Source organism: Paroedura picta, chromosome 9 (genome assembly GCF_049243985.1).
Source record: "Paroedura picta isolate Pp20150507F chromosome 9, Ppicta_v3.0, whole genome shotgun sequence".
NCBI classification, from domain to species: Eukaryota; Metazoa; Chordata; class Lepidosauria; order Squamata; family Gekkonidae; genus Paroedura; species Paroedura picta.
This window is the reverse complement of record NC_135377.1, coordinates 67,161,658-67,189,189: the sequence shown is the minus strand read 5'-3', so window position 1 is coordinate 67,189,189 and position 27,532 is coordinate 67,161,658. Positions and strand designations below refer to the sequence as shown.

Sequence of the window (27,532 nt, the reverse complement as noted above, 5' to 3'; positions counted from 1 at the left end):
ATTCATGTTGGGTTGCCAGCTCAGGGTTAGGAAATACCTGGAGACTTTGGGGGTGGAGCTGAGAGTGGGTGGGATTTGCGATGGGGAGGGACCTCAGCGGAAGGAGTCCACCCTCCATTTTCTCCAGGGGAACTGCTCTGTTGCCTGGAGATGATCTGTAAAACTAGGGGATTCCCAAGTTGCACCTGGAGGTTGGCATCCCTAAATGCAGGTGACTAGCCCTGTCGGTCTGCAGCAGAGGAACAAAGTTTGATTCAGGAGCACCTTTCAAGCCAATGAGGTTTTATTCAAGGTGTAAGCTTTCACACACAACTTATAGCTTGAACAAAGTTTTGTCCGCCTTAAAGATGCCATTGGACTCCAACTTTGTCCTCCACATTTAAAAAAAATGACTTTGGGGAACTATCTGAAGCAGCTCACACTGCCACTCAGCTCCCCCCCCCCTTTTTTTTTCTTTTTTAAATTGTAAGTTCGACTGTATTTTACTTCTGCCAACACTGGACTGGAGACGTCCATCCATCCCTGGCTTGGGAGGGGGAAAGCTAGCATCTCAGGAAAGGTCAAGCGACGTCTCTTCCAAGCCAAGAGCTGAATGCGCGCCTCGTTGGACTCCTGCAGAGCCAGGCTCCTGCCCTGATTGCCGTGGCCGAGGCTTGCTGGAGCCACCGACGGCGCTGGGGCCAGGCTAGGGCAGCGGGGAGCGCGCGGACCCCTCGGGGGTAGCCCCCGCACGCGAGAGCCACCCCCCGGCCGAAGCGGCGAGGGAGGGAGGGAGGGAGGGAGGGAAGGAAGGCGCGGCGCCCCTCCGGCCGGGAGCCGCCCCCTTCGGCGCGCACGTGGAGCCCGCGGGAGGAGGGGGAGAGCCCCGCCGGCCTTGGCCCCGCCCCGTCTCTGAAGTCAGCGCCGGCTCCTCGCCGTGCGCGGGGGGTGGGGGGGGAGGGAGCATGGGGAGGCCGGCGCCGCGCTTAAGCCGCAGAGAGGGCGAAGGCGGCCGAGGGAGAGCAGCAGGCGAGCCAGCGCACAGCGCCCGGGGAGCGCCCAAGCCTGTCCGCAGCCCCAGCCCCAGCCCCAGCCTGCCTGCCCGCCCGCCTGCCTGGCGACGCTGAGGAGGAGCGCCCTGGACAGCGCCCCGCGCGTGGCGGCCACTCCGCGCCTGAGCCCCGCAGCCCACCCGGCCCTTCCCCGGCGACATGGTGAGCGAGGGAGCGAGCGAGCGGAGGGGGCTGCCGGCGACGCCAAAGCCCTCCGAGGGGGAAGGGAGGGGAGCAGGGCAGCTGCTCAGGGGGGAGGAGGGGGAGGGCCTTTCTCCGCCTGCCTTGCAGCCCCCCCTCCCGTCGCATCGGGCTGGGGGGCTTCTCTCCCCTCCCCCAGCTCACAATTTGGACACACCTTCTTCTTTTCCTTCCCTGTGCATCTGTGGCGTTTAAGGAGAATCCATCTCTCCCTTTGCTAGAGACACCTGCCCTTGCCCCACTCCTGGGTCTGGGAACCGCCTCCCCCCTCTTTTCCCTCCTCATGCGCCTGGTCCGATGCGCGCACACCCCCTCGCTCTTGCTCTCCCTCAGCCTCCCTGGCAGATGCCACCTGTCCTTCCAAGCTGCCCCCTCCAGGTACCGCGTTCCTCCCTCTCCTTTTCACACACCTGTAGAAAGCGCCTCCCTTTCTTTCCCAGACAAACGGCTACCTTGTCTTTCTCTCTCCTACCCAGGAAGGTTTGGGTTAACGCTGCACGAGTTCACCCCGCGCCACACACATGCATGCGTACACACAAGGCATGGTATCGGCACACACTTCCACACCCCCACACAGATTCACATCCTGTCTCCTGGCCTTACAAATAACATCCATCTTTGTTTCATTGCTCGGTTACATCTAGGCAACAAACGGTTCCCTTAGCTCATCCTCTGAAGACTCCCTCGCAAGAACTGTGCGCCTCATTCTTTCTTATCGAGGCTCAGGCTGTATTTGGGACACACGGTGATCCTCAGCTCTCCCTTTCTCACCCTCGGGCTAAACAAAGACACATTCAGCGGCTCCTAGAAAGTTTCCTTTGCAGGCTGAGATTTCTCTCACAAAAGACACGCTCTCCTTGCCCCCCCCTCCATCCAAACCATCCAAACCATCCAGAGAGAGACGGAGGGAGAGAGAAGGGTCCAGTTTACATTTACATTTTGTATTTCCCAGGGTTTCCCGTTCCTGCCCATGTACCCATTGCATTCTGCATTCTTTTCATAAGCCGTTCCTGGAGAGCTCTTCTAATGAATAGCCATTCACAGCACCATCATAATGAGAGGTGTTTATTCAATTTAGGTTACTCTGTTGTCCCAAGGAGACCATAACACCACCAGAAGGGGTTTTAAAAAAAAATCCAAGAAGTTGTTTGAGTGTTCCCACTTGTCCGTCAGGGTAGCTAGACAAAATTAAGAAAAGAAACCTAGACTAGCTTAAAGAAACTACACTCCCTCTACACTACACTAGAGGTGGCCCAGTGTCAAGTTTGTTTAGAACAGAGTATTTTATAGGAAAACTTTCTTTGATGCCCTCACAACAAATTGTATGCAGTTTCAAAACCTTTCCGGAAGTTGTTTTCACTTTGATCTTAAGAATGCAAAAGACCAATGTCACAACTGAGCATCTGTGGCTGAGAGAGAAATCCTTAGCCGGGCTGTTCAGCACTGTCCCATTTGATTTAATGAATGCTCACTCACTGGAAAGCACCCTTAGGATTGCAGCCTTAGTGTTGCTCCTTCATTCTTATTGTCCTTATTCGTGTAGATCTTCCATGGTGATATTTGCATCAGCTTGGTCGGAACCTGCTTGGTGTAGTGGTGAAAAGCAGTTGTCTGTAGTCTGGGTTTGATTCCCCACTCCTCAATCAACCAACTGGGTGACCTTGGGCCAGTCACGGTTCTCTTAGAGCTCTCTCAGCCTCACCTATCTCATAGAGTGTCTGTTGTGGGGAGAGGAAGGGCAGGCAACTGTAAGCCGCTTTGAAACTCCTTTGGGTAGTAAAATGTGGAGTACAAAAGGCAGCCCTTCATGTTCAGATTGTGTACAAAAAGTATTGCTATCTGATGCAAGAAATCATCAAGTCTTGGGCAGAGTTTGCAGTATGTACACCGCAATGACAGCCACGAGGAGCACATTCAGTATTTTGACTTTTTATTCACTTTTGTGATCCTTTGCGTCTTACTGTGCAAGAAAGCCCTTAAGGTGCTATTTACAATGTCATTTACCAGGCCAAAGCAGTATTGTACTGAGATGACACTGGTTTAGCTTTCACCTTTGACAAAGCTTAAATTGGATTTGCCTCCCTCACCCTCAGCTATCTAAAAGGACACTAACCTATAAAGGCAGGGAAATGATAAATAACTGGAGACCAATACATATTCTTGATAACAAATGGTAACATCATTCTTGTATCACTGTGCAGAACAAAAGGAGCTAGGAATTTTATGATGTGGTATAAGGGTAACCTGAAAGGAAACTAATTATAAGCTTGTCCAGTGTGTGCACAAGAGAGGGGTCTTTTCGGTGGTGTCCTGCTAGTTATGGAATGACCTCTCCCCCCACCCTCCCAGAATGTGTGCCTGGTCTCCTCATTTTCAGTCTTTAGGAGGCCGTTGAAGACAGTTTTCTTTAGAGCTTCATTTGACTGATTTAGGTTTTAAAATTTATTGGCACTCTTAAGCTGTGATTTAAATTGTGGTCTTTGATGTATTTTTGTCATTTTGCATTTTACCTTGAGTTGTACAAGATAGAAAGGTGGCTAATAACTGTTTCAAATAAATCAATCAGTTGAAACAGCAAGCCCTCCCTCATAAATGTAAGTCTGGTATTATAAAGTTGCTTAATGTATTAAGATTTTTATTAGCATTACTTTAAAAACATACTATGAATGTATTGAAAGTTTAAATGACAGCTGCAGCCATGGTACAGTAATAGACCCTCTGTTTGGAGTCAGGTTCAATTCCTGGTATCTCCAGGAATAAGCAATAAAGTACCAAGACCTCAATATGGTACACCAAATCATTCCAACTTACCATATTGGGGTGTTATTACTCATTGCTTGATTCCTTGATTCAGTATAAGGCAGCTGCTTGTGCTCAAGAGCCAGCAAGGTTAAGAACAGCTGACCCTAATTTGGGAAGCAGATTTGATTCCCCACTGCTCCTCCTCCTCAGGCAGCCAGCTGGGTGCCCTTGGCTTGTCATAGCTCTCTTAAAGCTGTCCTTACAGAGCAGTTCTATTTGGGCTCTCTCAGTCCCACCTACCTCCTGGGGTGTCTGTTATGGGGAGAGGAAGGGAATGGGGTTTGTAAGCCAGTCTCCTCCTTTTCTTACACAGGCCAAATCCATTGACAAAAGATCTACCCAGTGCAGGCAATAAATCATTTTTGCCTTTGCCAGTATAAAAACTCAGCCTCATTTCATAACAGTGATAATGTTCTGTGCAGAGATGGGCTGGTTTCTAAGGGTAACATAAACTTGAAATGTTTAAAAAATTCTTAAGAATTGTTATGAAAATAGAGTTAAAATTGCAAAATTTAAATGCTTGAAATGTGAACATGTGATTTGGGGTTTTCCGGTGCTAACATATCTGTAATGGCAGGGGCTCATGGGAATTGTAGTCCATGGACATCTGGAGGGCCACAGTTTGTCCACCCCTGGATTAAGTGATTAAGAGCAGTGGCCTGTAATCTGAAGAACCGGGTTTGATTCCCCGCTCTTCCACATGCAGCCAGCTCAGTAACCCTGGGCCAGTCACGGTTCTCTCAAAGCCTCACCTCTCTCACAGGGTGTCTGTTGTGGGGAGAGGAAGGGAAGGTGGTTGGAAGCCACTTTGAGACCACTTTGGATAGTAAAAAACGAGGTACAACCCCCCCCCCCAGCTCTTCTTCTTAGTTCCCACCTGTGTTGGTACCTGATTTGATTTACAGTCATAGATTCATTTATATTATGGAGAGGGGACCTCAGTCACTTTAGGGAAACTCACCTGTATGCTCCCGGTCAGGAAGACCAAAGTCCCTTCTTCATGTATGCTATAGTCACAGTTTGAACTGGGTAGCCTACCTGCAGAATGGAAGAAAACCCACAACTCAAGCATGACTGCGACTCAGGACACAGGGTGGGTGTCCGGTACCTTGTAACAAGTATAGTGGCAACAGGACATTGAGAAGGGTGAAGGTAAGAAACATAACTATATATCTGGACTTCAATTGCTAGAGTGGGAGATTCTTGCTACAAACCGCATTCTCCAATCTCCAAACTCAGCCCCTAATTAGAGGTAGGCATGTGGGTAGTGAAGGAAATGTGCTCTTCTTCTTTGTAGTCTTGGCATGATCCTTGTGTCAGACTTCTTCAGATCTTTCCGAATACCTTGTTTTTCTGTACTGAGATGAGGTAGATATTACACCCCCTTCAAGCTCTTTGGTCTTCTTCCGTGAAGTACGTCTTGTCCTGTAGTGAGCGGTTTGGTAATTTAGATCTGCCTGTACACAATAAGTCTGTTCAGGCCTTTAGCCCTTGGGCCAGATTTTGATTGAAATAAGGACAGGAGCTTGACAGTGGTTATTTATTTGGGAGTAAAAGGTATTTTGCACATGCCCAGAGGCACGCCTTTTGTTCAAGTTGGGCTTTCAGTTTAATGTTGAAAAAAGGTTCCGGGCAGAATTAAATTGCCCCGTTTACTCCTGAGCAAACACAGGAGGTAACCCCCAAACAGTCTAAATCTCGGTCCAGTTTTCTGCTTTCTGATCACCCGCGCCACTACTAGTATTAGAAGTGTGAGGCAGCCAAAAAGAAAGAAATGGACCAGGTTATGAAAGAGGGAAGGCGGGACTCATTAAGGGGCTGTTTCTAAGGGCCCTGCATGTTTCCCTGCCTATATCCGCTAGTGTTCCCACAGTCCCTAAGTTGACATCTCAGCGGATGTCAAAAGGTTAGGGCAAATATCCTTTAAAAGAATCACAGAACAAATGCTGATCTGTTCTTAGGTTTGAAAGTACATGGGAAAGAGTTGCCTTATACACAACAGTACGGGAGAGGATACTCATGTATGAGAGGACTGTAAGAGTAATGGCAAATTCCTTTGCTTTTTAATATTCCTTTGCTTTGTAATATATTGGCTGGGATCCGGACGAAGTTCGCGCAGTTTCTCAGTGGAACAGGCTTCCTCGGGAGGTGGTGGGCTCTTAATCATTGGAATTTTTTAAACAGAGGCTGGATAGCCATCTGATGGAGACGCTGATTCTGTGACAGCTTAAGGGGGTGGCAGGTTACAGTGGATGAGCAATAGGGTTGTGAGTATCCTGCAGAGTGCAGGGGGTTGGGCTAGATGACCCATGAGGTCCCTTCCAACTTTATGATTCTGTGATTCTCCAAATATGCATACAAATACATATTTGAATAAAAAGTTAGTGTTCCTTCAGAACCCAGTCATAATTAATGTATAGCAATTAATAACATTAAAATGAAATATATAAATTAACATTCCCAACATTTAACAAGAAAATCAAACTAAAAATGGGAAGAAACTCAAATGTTTTGTAACATTCAGATATTTAGGATAAATGCAGCTCAGGATACCTGAACCTGTATTCTGTTACCTGTGCCAGGATATAGCTGTCACTGCTACAATTCTAGTTTTGCTGCTAATAAGAAATGTTGAACTTTAAGCATTTGTGTCCATATATTTAGCTGTGAACCTTCTGTTTATTTTAAATATATATTAACATACAGCATTACATATAGTTCAGATTTTAAGCATTCCCAGAAATGACCAGTTGAGAAAATTAGCTCAAGATGGACTCACTTTTTAGTATTCCTTAAGAAATCTAGGGTATTAAACCGCAGTTGATTGACATGTGTACACATAATGCTGTTCAGGATATCAGTTTTCCTGCAGCAATATCCCGCAAAAAGAGGCTCAGAAATTTTAAAAATAAAGAATAGTAGTCAGTCATATAGCCTGATTCGAAATGTGTTTACTTTTTATTTCCATGCTATGCTCCCCCCCACCTTCCAAGGAGACCCACCAATAAATGAACAACCTGATGGTGGATAGAGATGGTTAGGGGGTGGATGGGGAGTAAATATTAGTATTATTTATGGTTTTATGTAGGTTTTGTGGATGTTTTACTGATATTTGTTGTGAACCTGTTGTGGGGAGGGACAGTATACAAAATAAACAAACAAATGCCATTTATTGCAATAGCAGTGATGTGCCCTTAATACTTTTAAGAGCAAAGTGCCAGCAACTCTGTTCTGCTGTATATAAAAGAGTTAGTAGGAAGGCTGTGCACAATGTGTGTGGTATATATGCATTATATATTGCAGTATTTAGGAGGATTGAAGTATGTTTTGCCTCATTCCACTGTGGGTTGGGTTGCCAGCTTTGGGTTGGGAAATACCTGGAGATTTGGGGGCGGAGGGCGGGGTTTGGCAAGGGGAGGGACTTCAGTGCCATAGCAGCCCTCGAAAGCAGCGTGCTCGCTTGGTGATCTAAGCTGAGTCTGACAGGGAAGGGCAGCATGTAAAAACAGAATGAAATTTATTTCTTTATCTCTGGAGAGTAGTTTAATAGCAGAAGATCCCCAGCTACCTGGAGGTTCGAACCCTAACTATGGGGTAGGATTAGGTTTGTGCTGACTTTGTAGAATATGTTTCCTCTTGACAACCAGCGTTCTTAACTGTGATGGAATTGTTTGTTCCGGATTGTCACACATTTTATAAATTTATCTTATCTTCTAACCTCTGGAATTAAGCTTTGACCCTGAAAGCCAGGAGTTGATTTTGCAGGGCTTTGCAGAATCCTGCCTCCTTTGTATACCAGGGGTGGCCAAACTGCAGCTCTCCAGATGTCCATGGACTACAATTCCCATGAGCCCCTGCCAGCACATGCAGTTTGGCCACCCCTGGTATGCACTAAACATTCTCCAGTTATCTTTCAATTTGACTTCATATAGGTCTGCAAAGGAATTATGGATGTATTTTAAAAATGTTGTGATTTGCTGTATTTCCAGCAATTGTCCATTTCTCCCTTTGAAGTTCCTATATACCGATGGGGTTAGTTTACAGAGCTGTTGTGTTGTTGTGACAAGCATTATCTGACAAGCATTCTAGATCCAAATGGATAGCTGACTTAGTCTGTCAATAGCAAACTAAGAAAAGCGCAAAAGTCCCGTAGCAAGACTAACTCCTTTTGTGGCAGGGTATGAGCTTTTGTAAATCTTTGAACAGTGACTCCCAAGAGCTCATATACCCTGCCACAGATTTGTTAGTCTTTAAGATGTCCAGCAACTCTTAAGACTAGGGAGCAATTTCCAGCTAAACATTACTGGGTTGGATGAAAGAAAAAGGCAGCCTCAAACTCAGTGAGAAATTTCAGTTATAAATGTGGAACTGTCTTAGATGTATCAGAAATACTTTCTGCTTTCTTGTGGAAAACACACAGTTGCCAATTCCAGATTGGGAAATTCCTGGAATTTTTTTTTTTTTTTTTGGTAAAAGGGTGCACCTGGATTGTGGACTGATGTACTCACCTCTGACATCATGGCAGGGCATCGGATAAAACCATTCAAAATTTACACTTTATTATTGTAGTTATAATATTCTGTATCTTGAGCATATCATGGTGATCAACAAAATATATGCAGTGCAAGTGAGCAGCGTATTTCTGCTTAGGACACTTGCAGTGGAGACCTTTGCAGAGCGACAGTGGCATCCGTAGGCCTATAGATTTCGGTGGGCTTGGATTGGAGCAACTGCGTAGGATAGCACTGCTGGGTACCATTCTCCTTTGGTCCCCTTAGGGTTGCCAGCTCCGGACTGGGAAGGGCAGGGTTTGTGGAGGGGGGGGGGGACCTCTGCAGGGTATGGAGTCGACCCTCCAAAGCAGCCACTTTCCCCAGTGGAATTGATTTTGGTTGTCGGGAGAGCCATTGTAATAGTGGGAGCTCTCCAGGTGCCACCTGGATGTTGGCAAGCCTAAGTCCCTTGGTTGCCCTAGGTAAATCAGGCAGCCTTAGAGAAGCCAGGCCTCTGCTGGGGCTGAGGGAATGCCCGTTTTGGCATTGTTTCAAAAAGCAGGAAGCCCCCCAAGTTACTTTTGCAGTTCTGGGTGACATCAGCATGCTGGACACTCTTCTAAGTTCGGTTAAGTCTGGGGGTGGAGCTCCTGGAGAACGCCCCCCTCCCCGGCTGACAGTGTGGTGGCGCCTGGGAACTCTAGTCAGCCCGAACCTCTCCATCACCAGAGTGGAAATAACAGGACTCCACTTCACAGGGGTGAGTGGCAGCAGGATAAAGCCCAGGACACTGTGTACACGTCAGTCATGCTGAGCTGGTGATCTAGAAAGGGAAAGGAAGGTCACATTCTGTCTGCATCCCCCATTGAATAGGGCCTATTTCTTGTCACTGGGCTAGATCTGGCATCGGCTCGGTCAGCTGAAATCTCAGAGCTCACTATTAGCAGGCTATGCAAATGCACCTGCCAAGCTGGGCAGAGTTAATCTAGGCAAGGCCCCCGTAGTTTTGACTGCTGGAGAACAGGCTGTGTCTCCCCATTCCTTTCATCTCCTCAAGAGGCACTTCTGGTATCAGATTCTGCTGCCTCCTCTCACACATGCATCTTTCACGGCCAGCATGAAGTAGATGGAGCCACTTGTTCCTTACAGTCTTGGCTGCCAACATGAATGGAAACTTTCCAAAGAGCAGTGCACCTCTAACTGGCACGGGGTGAATGACTGGCGCAAAGTTTAAAAGGGGTGGATCGGTGGGGAGTGCTTGTGCCAAGGAATCGGCGTTCACTTTGCCAGGTTCCAAAGTTTCAAGCCATGGCCGCAAGGCCAGTTTTGCTTTCCAGTTATTTGTGCGATTTAATTTATTTGGTTGGCCGGGCAGGAAGCCAAATGAATTTACACCGCCGGATTAAATGCTGAGCGACTTCCTATAACAAGTGTTTGTCTGTGCAAAGAGATGGCTTGTTAGTCTGTGTGTTTTGTACCAGAGATGATATTCTACAGGCTTCAAAAGGCAGCAGACATGTAATTTTGCCTGCATTATTTCCTCAAAATCTCACTGATGATAAAAGGTCTCTTGAGTTAACTACTGCATGGCAAATGGTCCGACTTGGGACAGTCATTCACAGTCCCTGTATTAAAGTCAACATGACCGCTCTTTAATATGTGGATGAAACTTTTGACCTTACTGGTATTGAAACTTAATGCATTATTTTTAGTGATTATATTGAAGTCGATAGAAAAGAACGGTGATGGTGTACATAATCTGGATGTTGTGCCTAAATTCCATAGTCAGTTCTGCCATGCTCTCCACTTCATCTGTTATAGCAGGGGTAGTCAACCTGTGGTCCTCCAGATGTCCATGGACTACAATTCCCACGAGCCCCTGCCAGCGTTTGTTGGCAGGGGCTCCTGGGAATTGTAGTCCATGAACATCTTGAGGACCACAGGCTGACTACCCCTGTGTTATAGGAGGGGTTGTTGCTTAGTGGCGGAGTATCTGCTCTAGCACTAATCCCAGGTTCAGTCACCAGCCTCTCCAGCGATACTGATAACCTGTAATGGCATAAAAGAGGACCCAAATGCGTACAGATTAACACAGCTCAAAGGAATGCTCAAATATACCCCAAAGTACCATTGCACGATTTACGATTTTAACAGGAAGAGAGCATTAAATCTTAGCACTGAGCAGAGTACATTGGTAACTTTGGACGGTAGAGCCTAATCCTTCTCACTAAGCATGGCGTTGATAATTAGTAGTTCATTACTACAATTCGATCTTAATTTAATTGTATCAACCGGAATCAAACTGCAGTCGCCAGAGAAAGCAGGACAAGCCAGAATAATGTGAGGAAGGGTATCAGACAGGACCATCGCAATCAAAGTTTCTCCACTACTGGAATTTGACAGTGCCTGCCATTGGTCACCCTCGAAGGAAAGATGTCTAGCCTTGCTAAGAGTGATGCCTTCCTTGCCTGAAAAGGTCCCAAAGGTTCTGCAGTGAAAAGGATCAGGCAGAAGGTGGTATGGAAGACTCTTGCATGAGACCCCAGCAAGCCACTGTCAGGCAATACTGGCCTTGAGTGCTCATAGGTGAGTGCACATACAAACCGTGGACAAGGTACACTTGATTTTTTTGCTTTATACATGCACTGAATCATTCTCATGTCAGATTCAATGCAGGTGCATGTGGTGTAAAGCCTACATTTATCCAAGCACTGGTCCCCAGCACCTTGCCTCCTCCTTACAAACTGATCTACACATGTGAACGTGGCTAACATAAGGCAGCTTTGTGTGCTCCTGTGATCTGCTGTCTTTCCCCTACCCCAAATGACATTTGAAGTGTAAGCTCCTTGGGGCAGAGTTTCCTCATTTTTTTTCTTACTTTGTGGTGACATTACTGATGTATGAGTGATGCCCTACAAACAAGATAGATTCAGGTGTGTAGCAGTGTTGGTCTGAAGCAGCAGAACAAAGTTTGAGTCCAGGGGCATTTTGAAGACAAACAAAGTTTTATTCAAGGTACTAGGGACAAAGCCCGTTACATTCAGGAATACAACGGGCGCTAGATTGGGGGGGGGGGTGGGATGGAAGAACTCTGTGGATGGCCTCTTCCTCCCTCCACGACCTGGAAAGGTTGCAGGCTGGAGTCCCCCAGGCAGGAAACTCACCGGCAGGGGCAGCTCTCTTGCAGCCTCTGAGCCTTGGAGGGAAGTGGAAGGAGGAGGAGGTGGTCAGGAGTGGGGGATGGAAGGCAATTGGCGGTTGGAGGAGGAGACACTCAGAGGCGGGACAGCCGCCCTGAGTGGGTGTTAAGAGCTGAGTGGCACTTAAGCCATGAGACCAGCTCCTCCTCCAAGGCCTTACCAGCAATATATTATGTGGAACAGAAGATGAGTTTTCGTGCCTGCAGTCTTTTTCAGATACTTGGAGGGGATAGCTGAAGAAGTGTGCATACACACAAAAGCTTATACCTTGAATAAAACTTTGTTGTCCTTAAAGGTGCCACTGGATAAACAATAATAACTCTATGTTCAGGAACCATTTAGGGTAACCAGCATGGTTATGTTGAATTCCAGCTACATTAATGAAGTTAGGCCCTATTAGCAAGGACTAAAATGGTGGTTGTTCCGATCCCAGCTTAGCTACAAAGCTCTCGAGGCAGTTTGGGGAAAGTCCTTACATCTCCCAGCTTTTTCTGCCAGCAGCTCTTCCTGATGTTTCCAAGATTGTCCCAGGTTTCTTGGGCAATTTGCTGAGCAGTGTTAAAGGCTGCTGTTGGAAGCAGAGCATCATGTAAGTTCTGTTCTCTGCAAAGTCCTCCTGTTTGCAGCCTGCTTGAGATGGGATATTTTGCATTTTCCTTAATATAGGGGAAAATTACATTTTCACACTGAGCAAGGCTTTTAAGGTACACTGTGCAGCAAGTAGGGGAATGTGTGATAGAAAATCCTTTATGATCCTTCCTAGCATTAGCAGAAGGGGAACCCCTTGTGCACTAATCCCAGCCTTGGGGACATAGTGTTACACTGCGGGCAGCTGGGACAGCGACCAAGAACCTAGTTCTTATACATAAAGCCCCTTTGTCTCACAGCCAGTGTAAGAGAGGTTGAAAGACTGAAGGCATTCTCTACCCCTCTTTCTTTTTAAACGTTCCATTGCCAAATTAGCGTAGAGATCTTGTGCACTAGCTATGCATCTAATATGCGCTAAAGTGAAAAGAAAAGAAAAAGATCTTCCCTTACAACCATTATCTGTGGAGAAACCCAAATGTATGTTGAATAGCAATGGAATCGCAATAAAATCAGAGTCTGGTAGCACCTTTAAGACCAACAAAGATTTTCACTCGAAAGCTCACTTCTTGACTAAATCTTTGTTGGTCTTAAAGGTTCTACTGGACTCTGATTTTATTGCGCTACTTCTGACCAACACAGCTACTCAATGGAATTGTAGTTTGTGCTGCTTTAATTGATAAAGAGGTTCAGAGAGATGGATGCAGAGGCAAGCTAAGCGAGCTACAGTTTAGGGCCTCAAATTATAAAAGGGTCTCACTATGCAAAGGTATTTTTTCTCTAAATTACTGTTTGGAAAGTGATTCTATAAGGCCTTTTAAACTTGATATAGCTTAAGGCTTCAGGATGTCATGGTATCTGAGCCATGACATCTCTGAGCCTGTTTTCTAAATCCTCGTGACCAAAAGAGCTCTATGCATCTGCATTATTTATAAAATGTATCCCTAGGATTGCCTCCTCTGGGTTGGGAAATACCTAGAGATTTTGGGGGCAAAGCCTGAGGAGCGAGGGGTGTGGGGAGGAGAGGAACTTCAGTGGTGTACAATGCTGTAGGGCAGGGGTGGCCAAACGTGGCTCTCCAGATGACCATGGACTACAGTTCCCATAAGCCTCTGCAGCATATGCTAGCAGGAACTCACAGGAAATATAGTCCATGGATATCTGGAGAGTCACAGTTTGGCTACTCATACCATAGAATATACCTTCCAAAGTGAACTGGATGTGTCACCTGGAGATCATTTGTAATCTCCAGCTACCATCTGGAGGTTGGTAACCCTATTTAGGCACTAAGAACCCAAAGGTTAAAGAAATTGAAATGTAAGGGCCTAATGGTATTCTCCACATAAAACATTAAAACCACCAAATTCTAGCTTCAAACAAAATAAAATTGTACAGTATTTTCAAACAAGGACCATATGAGACCCTGACGATCATGTTTCAGCCAAATGGCCTTCTTCCGCGGTCAAACATTACACAATGGCTCCAGATTTTGCACTAATCAACAATTTCTAAAAGTTGGACTCAGTTGAAATTGCTTTAAAATCAATAATTGTGTCTCAAGGCAGAGATAGCGCGTAGAGGCCCCATTCTAAATAACCTTCTGTCCTGGTGGAGTATAAGAGCCCTCCTTTGGAATGAGAGGGCAACGGTTTGCAAACACTGGTGTTGTAATGGAATTGAACTGCACTTTAAATGTTTTAATTGCTTTTATTTATTTTAATTTTTCATGTGTTATGCAATGTTGTAAACCACCCCAATCCAGCTCACTGGAAGGGTTGGTTTTCATAAATCCAATCACAAATAAATATTTAGGATGGTAATTCTATTATGTGTCTTCCTATCCTGGTCCAAAGAAAATAAATCTCATATTACATATGCATTACTGAGGGAACAAAGTCTTCACCTGCTGGCAGGTGCGTCTCTCTGGGTAGAGTATTCCACAGTTTGGGGCCATAACTGAGAAGGCCCTCTCCTGGATGGGTAGCCGTCTAATCCCAAAAGGTGGGGGAACCCCGAGTAGGACCTCAGAAAATCTCAGCAGTCAGTTAGCTCTGCAGTCCTTCAGGTATGCTGGTCCCAAGCCATATTAAGAAAAATGCAGAGGATACATTTCGTGGTGGGCATCATAGCAATCCACAAGATAAATGACCTATTTAGGAACAAATGGTGAGATTCAATGGTATAGGAGAGGAAACGATTTTCATCCATTTCCACCTCTTTACTTCTTGGGGGCAATATAAGCGGTCTTCTAAGGAAGGCTAACGTTTCTGACATGTCCATATTGCGAGGCAAGTGCAAGATTTCCACTGTAGACCTCTGGGTGAACGCTTGTTTATACATTGTGAAGCACACTGGTTGGGTCTGAGGTCCCCACCCAGGACTCAGGGCCAGAGTGGTGGAGTGGCCAAGAGCCAGGGACTCTGCTCTGAAGGCTTGGTTCCCATATCCACATGAAGCCAGCTGGGTGACCTTGGGCCAGTCACAGTTCCCTCACTCAGCCCCACCTACCTCGCAGGGTGCCTGTAGTAGGGATGTGAACGAATGTGATTGTAATCCTCTTGGATCTCTTATGGTAGAGAAAAACAGGGTGTAGAAACCTCCTCTTCTGAGTCCAGAAACAACAGCACGAAATCTGAAAGACCCGTCAGTTGCAGAGAAAGCAAGCGAAGAAGAAACTGACCTGGCATCAAAAACAAACAAAAGAATTCAGTCTTATTGTTTAGAAATCATCAGCCAAAATGAGACGACGGCATGAATAACTCATTTTCGAGGAACACTCCTTCGTCAGTAGCTATTATATCTACATAAATAAATAATCGTAAAACATAACGAATGCAATCTTATAATTCCACAGAAACTATTATGCAAGTAGCAATGAATATAGAAATTACCTCCAACCTCTAAACATACGTATTCCCAAAAATATTAAACCTGTATCCAATCAGTATTCACCTCTATGATCAAAATAGAATACACAATCATGAAGAGAAAATTAACCCTTCATATTTTCACCAAAATATCATGAATTTGTGCAATAATAAATATATTCCATCTTGAACATATGCAGTTGAACATTGTTTCACAGAGTCTTTCAAATCTTATAATTATTTAAAGTTTTATGATGATGTTAGCCATTCAGTCAAGTCCAACTCTTGGCAGTTCTATGGCTCAGATGTCGTCTGATTTCTGATCTTGCACCACTTTTAGTTGTGTAATTTGCCCATTTTGCCCATTTTGATCATGTCTAACCACAGTGCTCTTTGTCAGTCTTGTTTCCTTTTTCCACTGACCAATCCTAATTGCTTTCTCCATTGAGTTGGATCGCATGATATGGCCAGATTAAGTGAGCCGGAGTTTCATGATTTTGCCTACCAATGATATATCAGACTTTAAGCACTGTAGTATTTACTTGTTTGTCACTTTGACTGTCCATGGAACCCTCAGAAGCCTTCTCCAACACCAGAGATCGAAGGGAGCAATTCTTCTCTTGTCCAATTTTTCCATCATGCACCTTTCACAGCCATAAGTGGCTACTGGAAATAGAATAGATCCAACTAATCTACATTTGGTAGTCAGGCTTCAATAAATAAATGGCACAGTCTAGCTCCAGAGAGTATCCCCAAGTCTCCAGCAGATGAGTCCCATGTTAAATAATGGCATCTTGTTGTTTAACATGGGACTCATCTGCCATTGAAGAAGCTAGATTCTTTTGTTTGATTTTGACGCCTCCTCAATTTCTTCTTCACTTGCGTTCTCTTTAAGCGGCAGGTTTGGTTTCCACATGCATGGAGCCCAATTCAGAATATGACTCCAGTCTTTCCTGGACACCATTTTCCAGCTGAAAGTGGTTTGGGGCAACACTATATGATCTGTTGGGGAAACCCACCAGTAACTTGCTCATATGCTCACTCCCCTTCAAAAACTCTGGTTATTCAAATTAAGGTAGTGGGCATCCTATAATAAACAGTTGTGATAGTGTCTCCACCAAATTTGCATTGTTGGTTTGTGATTGGATTGCGTATGGCCATGGACCTTTTTCCTTCGGACAGCAGATACCTCTTTAGCAGTGATACAAGATGGACAGTTTCTCCCCACCCCAAGGGTGGGCTGTAACTCCCAATGCAATTCCATCTCCCAATGCAATTCCACTTCCGATTTCAGTTCAACCAACCATTTATTTTTGGGGGTTTTTTAAATCTATATCCATTGCTGTACACTATCTCTGTACTGGATGAGTTGCTGTAGTCGATGGAAGGGAAGAAGCACTTTCTAGCCCCCAAGAAGTGGAGAGCCAGTTTGGTGTAGTGGTTAGGAATGCGGACCTCTAATCTGGCGAGTCGGGTTCGATTCTGCGCTCCCCCACATGCAGCCAGCTGGGTGACCTTGGGCTCGCCACAGCACTGATAAAGCTCTTCTGACTGAGCAGTGATATCAGGGCTCTCTCAGCCTCACCCACCTTGCAGGGTGCCTGTTGTGGGGAGAGGAAAGGGAAGGTGACTGTAAGCCGCTTTGAGACTCCTTCGGGTAGAGAAAAGCGGCATATAAGAACCAACTCTTCTACTTCTTCAGTAATAACAGGGCTCTCCCAGCCTCACCACCTCACAGGGTGTCTGTTGTGGGAAGGGAAGGATTCTGTAAGCCGCTTTGAGCCTCCTTTGGGTAGAGAAAAGCGGCGTATAAGAACCAACTCCTCTTTTCTAGCCTTTAGAGAGCTAGCATGGTGTAGTAGCTAAAGAGGTTCAGACTCTAATCTGGAGAACTGGGTTTGATTCCCCACTCCTCCACATACAGCCACCTAGGTGACATCGGGCTAGGTAACTTTGGGCTAGTTCTCTTAGAACTGTTCTCATAGAGCAGTTCTTTTAGAAATCTCAGCCCCACCTACCTGTTGTAAGGAGATGAAAAGAAAAGTGTTTGCAAGTCAGTTTGCGACTTCTTTGAGTAATGGAAGTGGGGTATAGAAAACCCAGCTCTCTTTATGAATGCACATGCATTGTCAACCAGAATGATGCCTCCCTACTGTAGGCTTACCTTTTGCCCAGTCATTTGAACAGCAGAAAGAAATTTGGAGGAGGGATGTTGTATCTGCATTGCTCTATGAATTTCCATTAATCTGTATGGTCTTTACTATCCAGGGATTTGCAGGCACAGGCCTGGCAACCCTATTCCCCCCCCCCAAAAAAAAATCCTGTACACATAAAGATGATTTGTTTGTTATTTTCCAGGGAAGCATGCAGAGATCTAGAGAACAGCAGTTCTAGCAACCTATATTAGCAGCATTCTAAGTCAATCCACACAATTTATCCCAAAGGCGAAATGAGGGCACTGATTTACTGGGGGCAGGAAGCAAAAACTGGGGGACAGGGCTGGATTAAGGCATGCAGAGGCATCCAATTAATCCGATTAGTGCCATTTACGGCTCTTAAATGGATAATTAGTCTGCATCACATTGACTTGATTGTTTCCGTGTCATACTGCTCCCTCGCTCCCTTTTTATGAGCAGTGAAAACATATTAAGCATCACTTCTGCCGCTAGCCAAATTCAGTGTCTTATTATACCAAGAAGATGTCTGGGAAAACTTGTTATTCTTATATCTGCATATACTTCCATGTAGAAACTCTAGCAATAGAGGCTGGTTTTTGTGAGCATATATCTCTCTTTCTGAATAGGAGAGCTCGATATGATCAATAACGGAGTGATAAAACAATTATTGCTAATACAGTAGGGTTTAACAAAATCAGAGTCCAGTGGCACCTTTAAGACCAAGAAAGATTTGTTCAAGGCGTGAGCTTTCGAGTGCAAGCACTCTTCCTCAGTAGGGTTTATTCACACATCTGGATAGCACAGACAAAAGCCAGTGTGGGGAAACCCAGTTATGTGCAGCCATTACCAGGTATAGGATTCCATCTGCTTTTTTCCAGGGCTTCGCAAAGATGAATACTACGTGCAGCAGTGGGGGGGGGGAACGTAGTTTATCAGAGGTTGCCACCCATTACAATAGTCTTTTTCAACCATTTGACTGTGGAGGACCCCTGGATTAATTTTTCACACTTTGAGGGGCCCTGGAAGTGATGTCATCTGGCCACGCCCCCACCAGATCCCCAACAGTGACATCACTACCCACACGCTTGGCCCTCCTGTTGCTCCCTCTCACTGCCTTTACTACTACTATGGTGGCTCTACCTCATGTAGCCAAAAGGAGCTGAAAATACAGCCTGAACACATACATACCCAGTCCATTGTTGGGAATCCCTGCATTACAGGCATGCTTTTCTCATAATGATAGGCTTGTCAGTCCACTGCTCCCAGTCCTCAGCCCCCCACCCTTGATAATTTGAGGAGCAAGAGAAATATGAAGGGCCACATCATTGTTGGCCCTCTAGGAATTTCCAGTAGTCTGTGGTCTTAGCTATAAAGATTAGAGAGAATTCCTATAGCATCACCTGGAAGTGACATCACTTCCTCCTGAAACTCTACCCTTCCCAGGTACTGTCCTTAAAACCTCCTAGCATTTGCTGTCAGAGGGACAAGAGCCCTTCATAGTTACTACATGACTGATGCCTATGCGAAAAGGTCTTGATTTAGAAATACATTGTCTCTTGATCATGCAAGAGATCTCTCATTCTCTTGCCCTTTTTGCTGGGGAGTATGGCAACAAGATTCTCATTTTATTGAGAAGTGGACATCCCACAATTAAGAACATATGTATGTTTGTCTGCACCAACACAAGGTTGGTACAGTGACAGATGTTCTTAATGTTGCACTGTTGTGTACGTGCATGTCTATATTTTTTAAAAAAGAACTTTTGCCATATCTTCTACCACAGTTACACCCATACACTTATCACAAAAAAATAAGAAATAATCAGAAAAATATACCGCAACATTCCATGAATTCTAGGTCACAGTTGCTTGCAACTCATGGTATGGATTGTTTCAGATGTTCATAGTAGGTAGAGGAAGTCATAGGACTCTGCCCTGATTTTTAAATAGTTTAAAATGTTTCCTTAGCTAAGTTTGTGGCTTTTAAAATTGATAGAGCTATTTTAAATTGTAAAACATAAGAAACATACAAGCGTTGTCCTTTAGGAGCAAACAGAGATGTCAGCCTCCAGGTGGGACCTGAGGATCCCATGGAGTTACAGCTCATCTCTAGGCTACAGCTATCAGTTCCCCTGGAGAAAACTAAAGCTTTGGAGAGTGGGCTCTGTGGCCTTGTATCCAATAAGATCCCTGTCCTCTTGAGGCTCCACCCCACATCTCCAGGAGTTTCCTAATCAGCTCTGGCAGTCCTCCCCCCCTCCTCCCATGCAGTACTAGTGGCCGGGGGGGCGGGGGGACATCGGAACTGTAAAGAATACAGATATAGAATGCTGGTCCTTGAAATTGTTGCAGCTGACTGACTTCTCAGTTCCATGTTGACACTGGAAAGGCTGGAAAACGGTGCCTTCTAGTAGCCGTTGGCTGTAAAGGGCTAAAAGAGAGGGGGTGGAAGCGGGTAATTATTGATGGTCATTTCCTTGGGAACAGTCACGCCATATCTTAAGATACTTCCAAGGATTAATCTCCCTTAATTACAAGTTAAGCTGATGTTCCACTATAAAGTAGGTAAAATAGAGTAGGATTACTTTTAAATGGATTTCATTGATCTACTTTCCAGCCAGGCTCCTTTTGTAACATTGGAGTAAGTGGGTAGATTCTGGAACTGTAAATTTGAAATTTTCCAAAGAAGGCTAAATTTAACTCACATTTGAAGCGCAGTGTGATTGCACTTTTAATTTCATTTCTTTCTCTTTTTTTAGGGAAGCAAAATAACCAGGAAAAATATGTATAGCTAAATTACATACGCCTATTTTTTAAAAAGGAAAAGAAAAAAAGCCGACGAAGAACTTCACTTTTTGCATATGCTTTATTTTTCAAGAGGAGGAGGATTCTGGCTAGGTTGCAGAGACTAAGAACAGCTTTCCAAATGCTGTTTGAGATGCTATTTCAGACCCTTTCCTTTGTGGTTTGGTGTACAGGTGTGAAAAACAGAAAAGCAGTTTTAAATGCATTTGTACCATGTTTTTCAATCTGTTGCTCAGGAAAGCTGATTTCGACTTTTTTGCCCTCTACAATGCTTGTCCAGTTTTGGTGGACAATATTTATGTTTGTGGTCACTCTCTTTAAGAAATTTTGGTGGTATCACTTCCTTTAATTTTCCATATCTGCAACTCATAAATTATGGCTTCTTTTGTGTGACAACACTAATACCTGCAAATACCCTAATGCCAACTTCTAGTACATTTTCTCAGGTGCATTCCCATAATTAGTAAAACATTGGCCAAATATGTACTACTAGACTAGAAGATTAATATGTTTCAGAACCTGGGCATGGGTTTGGAGTCAGCAAAACTAAGCAAATATGTGCTGAAGAAAAGAAAAAATAAACACATTTTCTGTTTTTCTCAAGCTTAGGTCAGTTTTAATTGAGACACAGAAACCAAGTACGGTTAAGTGATAAACATATCATCTGAAAGTGGGCCAGTTGATGACCCTATGGATAAATGATGCTGTAGACTTGTAGACTCTAGGTGGGGCTGAGAGAGCCCTGATATTACTGAAGAAGAAGAGTTGGTTCTTATAGGCTGCTTTGCTCTACCAGAAGGAGCCTCACAGCAGCTTACCATCGCCTTCCCTTTCCTCTCCCCACAACAGACACCCTGTGAGGTAGGTGAGGCTGAGAGAGCCCTGATATTACTGCTCAGTTAGAAGAGCACTATCAGGGCTGTGAGTGGCCCAAGGTCAACCAGCTGGCTGCATGTGGGGGAGTGGGGAATCAAACCAGGCTTGCCAGATTAGAAGCCCCCGCTCCTAACAACGACACAAAGTTGGCTCTTAGTGTGAGAGCCAGCAAGGTGTAATAGTTGGAATGTTGGTCTAGGATCAGTGAGATCAGGTTCAGATCCTGGGCCAGAAATACATTCTCTTCCTAATCTACCTCACATAGTTGTTGTTAGGGGTATGCATCTGGATCTGCCTGAGCTGAAATTATACATGAGTATTTCAACTTCCCAAATGTACCTGAAATTTTTCAGGACAATTGAGGGGGAAATACCAAGAAAATCCCAGATATATTTGGGAATTACTGACAGATCCAAAAACAGCAGCGATCTGTTCCCGCCTCTCTACTGTTTGTCAGGCTTCTACTGCTGATACTGTGGAAGACAGCCTGAGAATCAGCTGTGCTGGGGGGAGCAGACTCTTCCCGCTGGCTCGACTTTGGGCTGGTATCTCATGCAGCCTGCTTTAAATCAGAATGCAGAACAAGCTAACCTTAGGATTGGCTGTGCCGCTGGGAGCAGTCTCCTAGCCACATCTCCTGGAGCCAGCTTCTCCTGCAAAGTGGTTTAAACTGGGCTGCAGGAGAATCCCAGCCAGGTTTGCGGGCACCTCCTTGCTACACGAAGATCCTGAGACCAGCTTCTCACACAAAATAATTTGGGATGTCTGAAAAATTCCCGATCCGAATACCGTGGGATCCAGTAGACCAGAAAAAAAAAAACACCAATTTAAAAAATTGCACGTCCCTAGTTGGGAGGATAAAATTAGGTGCCTGCAGGCAGCCAGCAGGGGATGGGGGCGTGAGATTCCTGGGAGCAGGAATTTCATCATCAGTTTTATCAACATGCCCATGTGACTTCCAACCTGACCCGGAAATGGGGAAGGCACATTGGGGACACTTTGCAGGCAAAAACTGTTAAAATTTGCTTCTACTATTGAGGGGGTTTGTCCAAAATCCAGAGCATTGCTTTGACATCCTTAACATACCTACACTACTTCTGAGTCATGTTGAAGTCACATAGGCCCACTGCTGGGGCAGTTTCCTTCCCTGGTCAGCTGATCAGTGATGGAGAGTCAGGCCTGGAACCGGGGGCTTCCAGCCTGCACTGGTGGGGGTGCTATCCATAGATAAAATGGAGAATGGGAAAAGTCATCCTGGATCCCCATTGGGAGACCATGTTGGGTATACAAGGAGTAAATAAATACCTAAATGCATCTGTTCGCTTTGCAAATACAGGTAAACCATAGTGTTGAGTGTTTCCCCACATGGAAAAAAAAGTCCTAACTCTAATTTAACTAGATTTGAGGTGAAGCTATAACTTACCTTTTGTATGGGGGGGGGGCAGAAAACAAGCAGTTGCCTTTATTTTATGCTCTTGTTTGCTGCAACTTTCCTCCTGCCTGAAAATGCAAAGCATATCGTAGTGAATATAGGAGACGTAGAGTGGCTGTCTCTTGCCCCCTCCCTGCATGCGCTTTCCAGGGTGCACAAACAAAATGTTTGCATCTTTCCTCTGTGTGTGCATTGCCATTCCTGACACACCCAGCGCAGGGATGTCGCATGGCTGTTCTCTGCATCAGTTACCATCCCTACCACCATCTGTACAGTCCAAGGTGTATAAAGAAGGTGTTTGCCCCTGGCAGGCAGGAGCAGAAAACAAAATAGCAAGCAAGAATGACCCACTTCTACTTTTTTACAGTCAGGAAAACCATCTGCAAGCTGGCAGTGACTGGAAGTATTGTGCACAGGAATGGCTATCGGCAGGGACAATGACTAACTCTTCTCATTGGTAAATGCTCCATGAGTCACATTAAGGTGCTTCTCTTGCTGCTTCCCTTGCTTCTCTTCCTCTGCATCATGTGTGTCTGAAAAGGAGATTGCACCAGAATAATGGCCATTTATGGAGGTTTTCAAGTGTTGAATATTTAACAGTTGGATGCAGAAAAGCATATTAAATACATGATTTGGTTTGAATTTTCTTTAGTTAGTGTTCATTCTTATTTACTTGAGCAGTGGTTCTGAACTTTCCTAATGCCACGACCCTTTAATACAGTTCCTCATGTTGTGGTGACCCCCAACCATAAAACTATGCAAGTGTCATTTCACAGAAAATAAATCAAAACTGACCAATGGTGTGAAGATCCGTTGTTCATGATTGTATATAAATTGTTTTTTTCTGGGATTTCTGAGTTCAGTTCTGCCTCTTGTCCCACTGAGCTGCGCGGCCACCTGGAGTACCTGGAAGGAGACTGCGCTGCGCTGGAGGCACTGCTGGAGTGGCCAGCAGCCAAGCACAGGCACCTGGAGGAGGAGCAGCAACAGTGGCAGCGCCCCCCCCTCCCCGGCCATGCTGCTTGCCCTGCCGAAACCCCTGTGAAAGAGTCATTCGATCCCCAAAGGGGTCCCGATCCCTCTGGTTGAGAACCACTGTACCAGAGGCTTAATCTGCCTTAAAAATGAAGCTGGGGATTCAGACAATATGCTACGTCTATTTTTTGGCATTACTGTTATTATTGTTCATGCTTATATTGATATAACAGTATATTATGATATAGCAGTAGATAAGATATAGCAGTAGATAAGGGATGTATTTTTTAAAAAGATCAAGCATGAATCTACTTCTCTTCTGAACAGGGGTTTGATGTTGTTGATAGTCCAGTCATTTAAAGTGGGCTGGAGGTGGTTGGGAGTAAGCAGACGAAGAAAACAGACAGAAACATTATGCACAAGGCATAAAAAGTAGTCTTGTGGTGTAGCCAGGAGATCTGAGGATTATCTGGCAGCCAGGTAAGGGGCATTTGGAGGTGGTTTGACATCGGCTGCCTCCATGTTCCTCGGAGGAACGACCATCCCAACTCTTGAAGGCTTCCATCCAAATACTGGCCACTGAAGTGAAAACACACAAATGTGTGCAGAAATCAGAGGGCAAACTGAAGCAGCATGGGGACAGAACTGACAAAAAAATATGGAGAAGCCCTGTGAAAAATGGAAATTGTGTAAATACATTATCGTGAACATAGTCATTGTTTTTCATCTTGTGCAAATTTTGTGAGAACTTGAGGGCCAATTATGATTTTTTTTAAAAACAGCCTGTGCAATTCAGCTGTCACAATTCAAGCAAATACAAAGTGGTGGCTGGTGTGTGTGTGTGTGTATGTGTGTGTGGCTGCGGTGCATTCAGAGGAAGAAGGGCCTGATCCTGTTGGAGGTGCATGGCTCAAATCAGCCTGCTTACAGCATCAAGAACAAGAAGGCATATTGTGTGGACCTATCGGATACATAATTACTCACATTTTGCTCCACTGCATTTAGTGGGACTTACTCCCAAGTAGGCAGGCAGAAGGTGGGCAGACTTTGTGAGCTGTGCCCTGTTTCTCAACACCCATCTTAGAGCCATAAATCAAACCCTGCAGGTTAACTGATCATCAAGGAGTGAGACAAGTTGAGCAGTGGAAGAAAGAGCATAAGTATAGTGAATGAAAATACCAACGACGCTTGGTTTGTTTGTTTTTCCCAGGAAGTTTCACTGTTGCTTTCCTTATTCTTCATGCAAACCAACATGCCACCCATACTCATTAAAATTCAGCCTTGGGTGTTTGCATAGATTTGCCCAGCAGCAATGGAATTCATTTTAATAATGCCGTTATTCTTACTTTGTATTAGCATCACTTACATAATCTAATCATAAACGCAAGCAGCTTTTGGGCTTTGATTTTCCCATACGTTACAAGCCATGTACAAAGCATTTTTTTAAAAAAATCAAATGCCCTGTTAAGTCTCAGGACAATGATGCCTCTGTTAAACAGAAAGAGTAAGAATCAGCTAAAGTTCTCAGCTCTTTCACGCTGCACATTTCCTGGCTCAGATTTTCATTTAAAGCCGTGTGCTTTAAAAAAAAATAAAAAATGTAGCCTTCTGACCAGAGATCCTTGAACATTATTATCTTTGTGCTATGTGCATGTACAGCTTTGAGTCTGTTACATTATCAGTGTACATTTTTAGGATTACACTTGAAACATCTGACATGTCTGCTTTGAAAATGTAGGGAGCAATGCTAAGCAAATCTACTCTGCAATAAGTCCTGTTTTATTTGGTGAGTTTCACTGCCAGGAATGGGTACTTAGGATTTAAGGCACAGTCTGTGGCCCAAGGTTAATATTATATTTGCTAACTGGTATGGCTATAGTGTGGCTATTGTGGGTTTGCTTTTAGACACGCTTGTATAGTGAAGTGCCTTATAAGTATGTAGGTGTTTAATACAAATAAAGCAGCTTCTCCATTTGAATCAAATCACTATTACTCAGGGGACAGAAGAGGAAGGGTATTCATATTCAAATAAATAAGTATGTAGTATTGCTCTGTTGTTTCCAATTGGATGCTTTGACCAAATAGTTCTAATAAGATTCCTTGATGGGGGCGGGGGGGGGGTCGTACAATACAGACCGAACCAATACAGACAAAATGTAATATAAAACTGCAGACAATAGAAAAAAATGCCAAACAATTTGGGAAAAACTTGAAGCATTAATATTAGAGGTGCACAATTTTTTTATTGGTATCCAGGGCTCCAAAAAATTATTGGATCTAAATACTGCTATGCAGATCTGGGATTTTTCAAACATTCTGAAGTTTTGGGGGTCCAATAGACCCAAACTGGAAAATACCAGTAAAAAAAATACCAGCCTGATCCTGGGGCTGTCTTGGCTTCTCCTGCATCCTGGTTTAAACTGAGTGCAGGGTTGCACTTGTGGGGAGCTGTCAGCCTGGGGAGCTGTCAGCTCCCCTCAGGCACAGCAGTCCTGACTGGGCTGCCCTCTCCTACTGTTCAATTTAAACTGGGTGACAGGAGAAGCCAGCACAAAGGGTGTCTGCAGGAAGCAATGGGCTCTCTGCAGGCACAGTGATGTCAACTGGGCTGCCCTCTCCCGCTGCCCAGTTTAAACAGAATGGTAGGAGAAGCCTGCACAGACCTGTACTGGTGGGAAGCTCTCAACTCCCCACTGACCAGCTGATCTTGGGCTGACCGCTCTTGCAGCCCTGCTACAAGAAAAGCTGAGGTGGTGGGGAGCTCTTAGCTTGCTGCCATCCCGGTTGATTCTCAAGCTAACTTCTGCAGTCTCTGCATAAGATTGCCCGAGAAACAGCTTTTGCCTCTTAGCAGTTCTCCAATCTTCCCGAAATTCCTAAATATATCTGGGATTTTCTCAGAACTTTTTTTTTGTTTTCCCAAGTAAGTCTGGATACATTTTGGGGACTGAAATAAACTTGCAGAATACCAATAAGGAATTTTTCGGGCATATTTTCAGCTCAGGTAGATCCAAAAGCATAGAATAATGTTAATGTGCCCAAAAGCCATATGACAGACAGACAGACAGACAAATCCTATTGCCAATCACTTGGAGTCTTCTGGAGCCTTAGCAGTATCTTGTGCCCAATGCTGTGTACTGTTTACTCTCTTGTACAGCTCATTGGACCAGGCTGTGACCGTACCTTGAGGCACTCATAAAGAAATGCATTGCGATCTCTATTGTGTTTCCATTAAGAACATAAAGAAGAGCTTTGCCGAATCAGAGCAGCAGTCTCTTTCCTTCAGCATTCTGCTTCCAACAATGGCCTGCCAGACGCTTGTACAAGGAGCTCCTTATGGGCTAGGTTGAAAGGAATACCCTCCCTGCTCTGCTAACACTGGAGGCAGCAGCACATGTAGCATGTACTGTGAGCCCTGCAGTTCCAGGGGCTCCGCTGTCCAGTATGGTTAGGGGGCCCTACACACTGTGATTGTTTGGAGATCTTCATGCTTATGTGGCTGGTGTTAGCACCTGGGCATGGCCAGCTAGGGCCTCTCTCCTTCCCTATAGTCTTGGGCAGTGGTCCCCAACCCCCGGTCCAGAGACCGGTACCGGTCCGTAGATCAGTCAGTACCGGGCCGCAGCTCCTCCTTGTCTTCCTCCCCGCCTGCTGCCTCGGGGGCTGCCCTGCCACTCTGCCGCCCGCTCACCTTTGGTGCTCTCCAGCAGCTGCCATGGCTGGGGCTTCCCCTCAGTGTGGCACTGCACAGCTGCTGCTGGCAGCGCCCCCCAGTGGGCGGCGGAAAGTCAGGGGCGCCGGTGGAAAAGCAAGCGGAGCAGGGGCTCAAGCGGTGGCAACGTCCCTCGGCAAAAGACTACCCCTCCCCCCGGGCCTCAGTAAAATTGTCAAGCGTTCACCGGTCCTCTGTGATAAAAAGGTTGGGGACCACTGGTCTTGGATGCGGGGCTTGTTTTATTTATCACCTGTTTGTATTTTAAATTGTATTAGTATGTCCTTTTAAGGGGGGTGTTAATGGGATTTTTGTGATTGTTAAATTTTTATTTTTGTTATATATAAAGCGTTTACAAAAAAGTTGAAGAAAATAAA

General features: G+C 45.1%; 1 protein-coding gene across 1 annotated transcript in view; it reads left to right on the top strand.

Annotated features, from left to right (window-relative positions):
• Positions 1 to 932: 932 nt before the first annotated feature.
• Positions 933 to 27,532, top strand: part of ELOVL2 (ELOVL fatty acid elongase 2) — a 67,479-nt gene continuing 40,879 nt past the window's right edge. Inside the window, exon 1 of the mRNA XM_077353197.1 lies at positions 933 to 1,193. Within this exon, the coding sequence (XP_077209312.1) occupies positions 1,191 to 1,193 (3 nt within the window). The 5' untranslated portion in view covers positions 933 to 1,190. The remainder of the gene's footprint in view (positions 1,194 to 27,532) is intronic.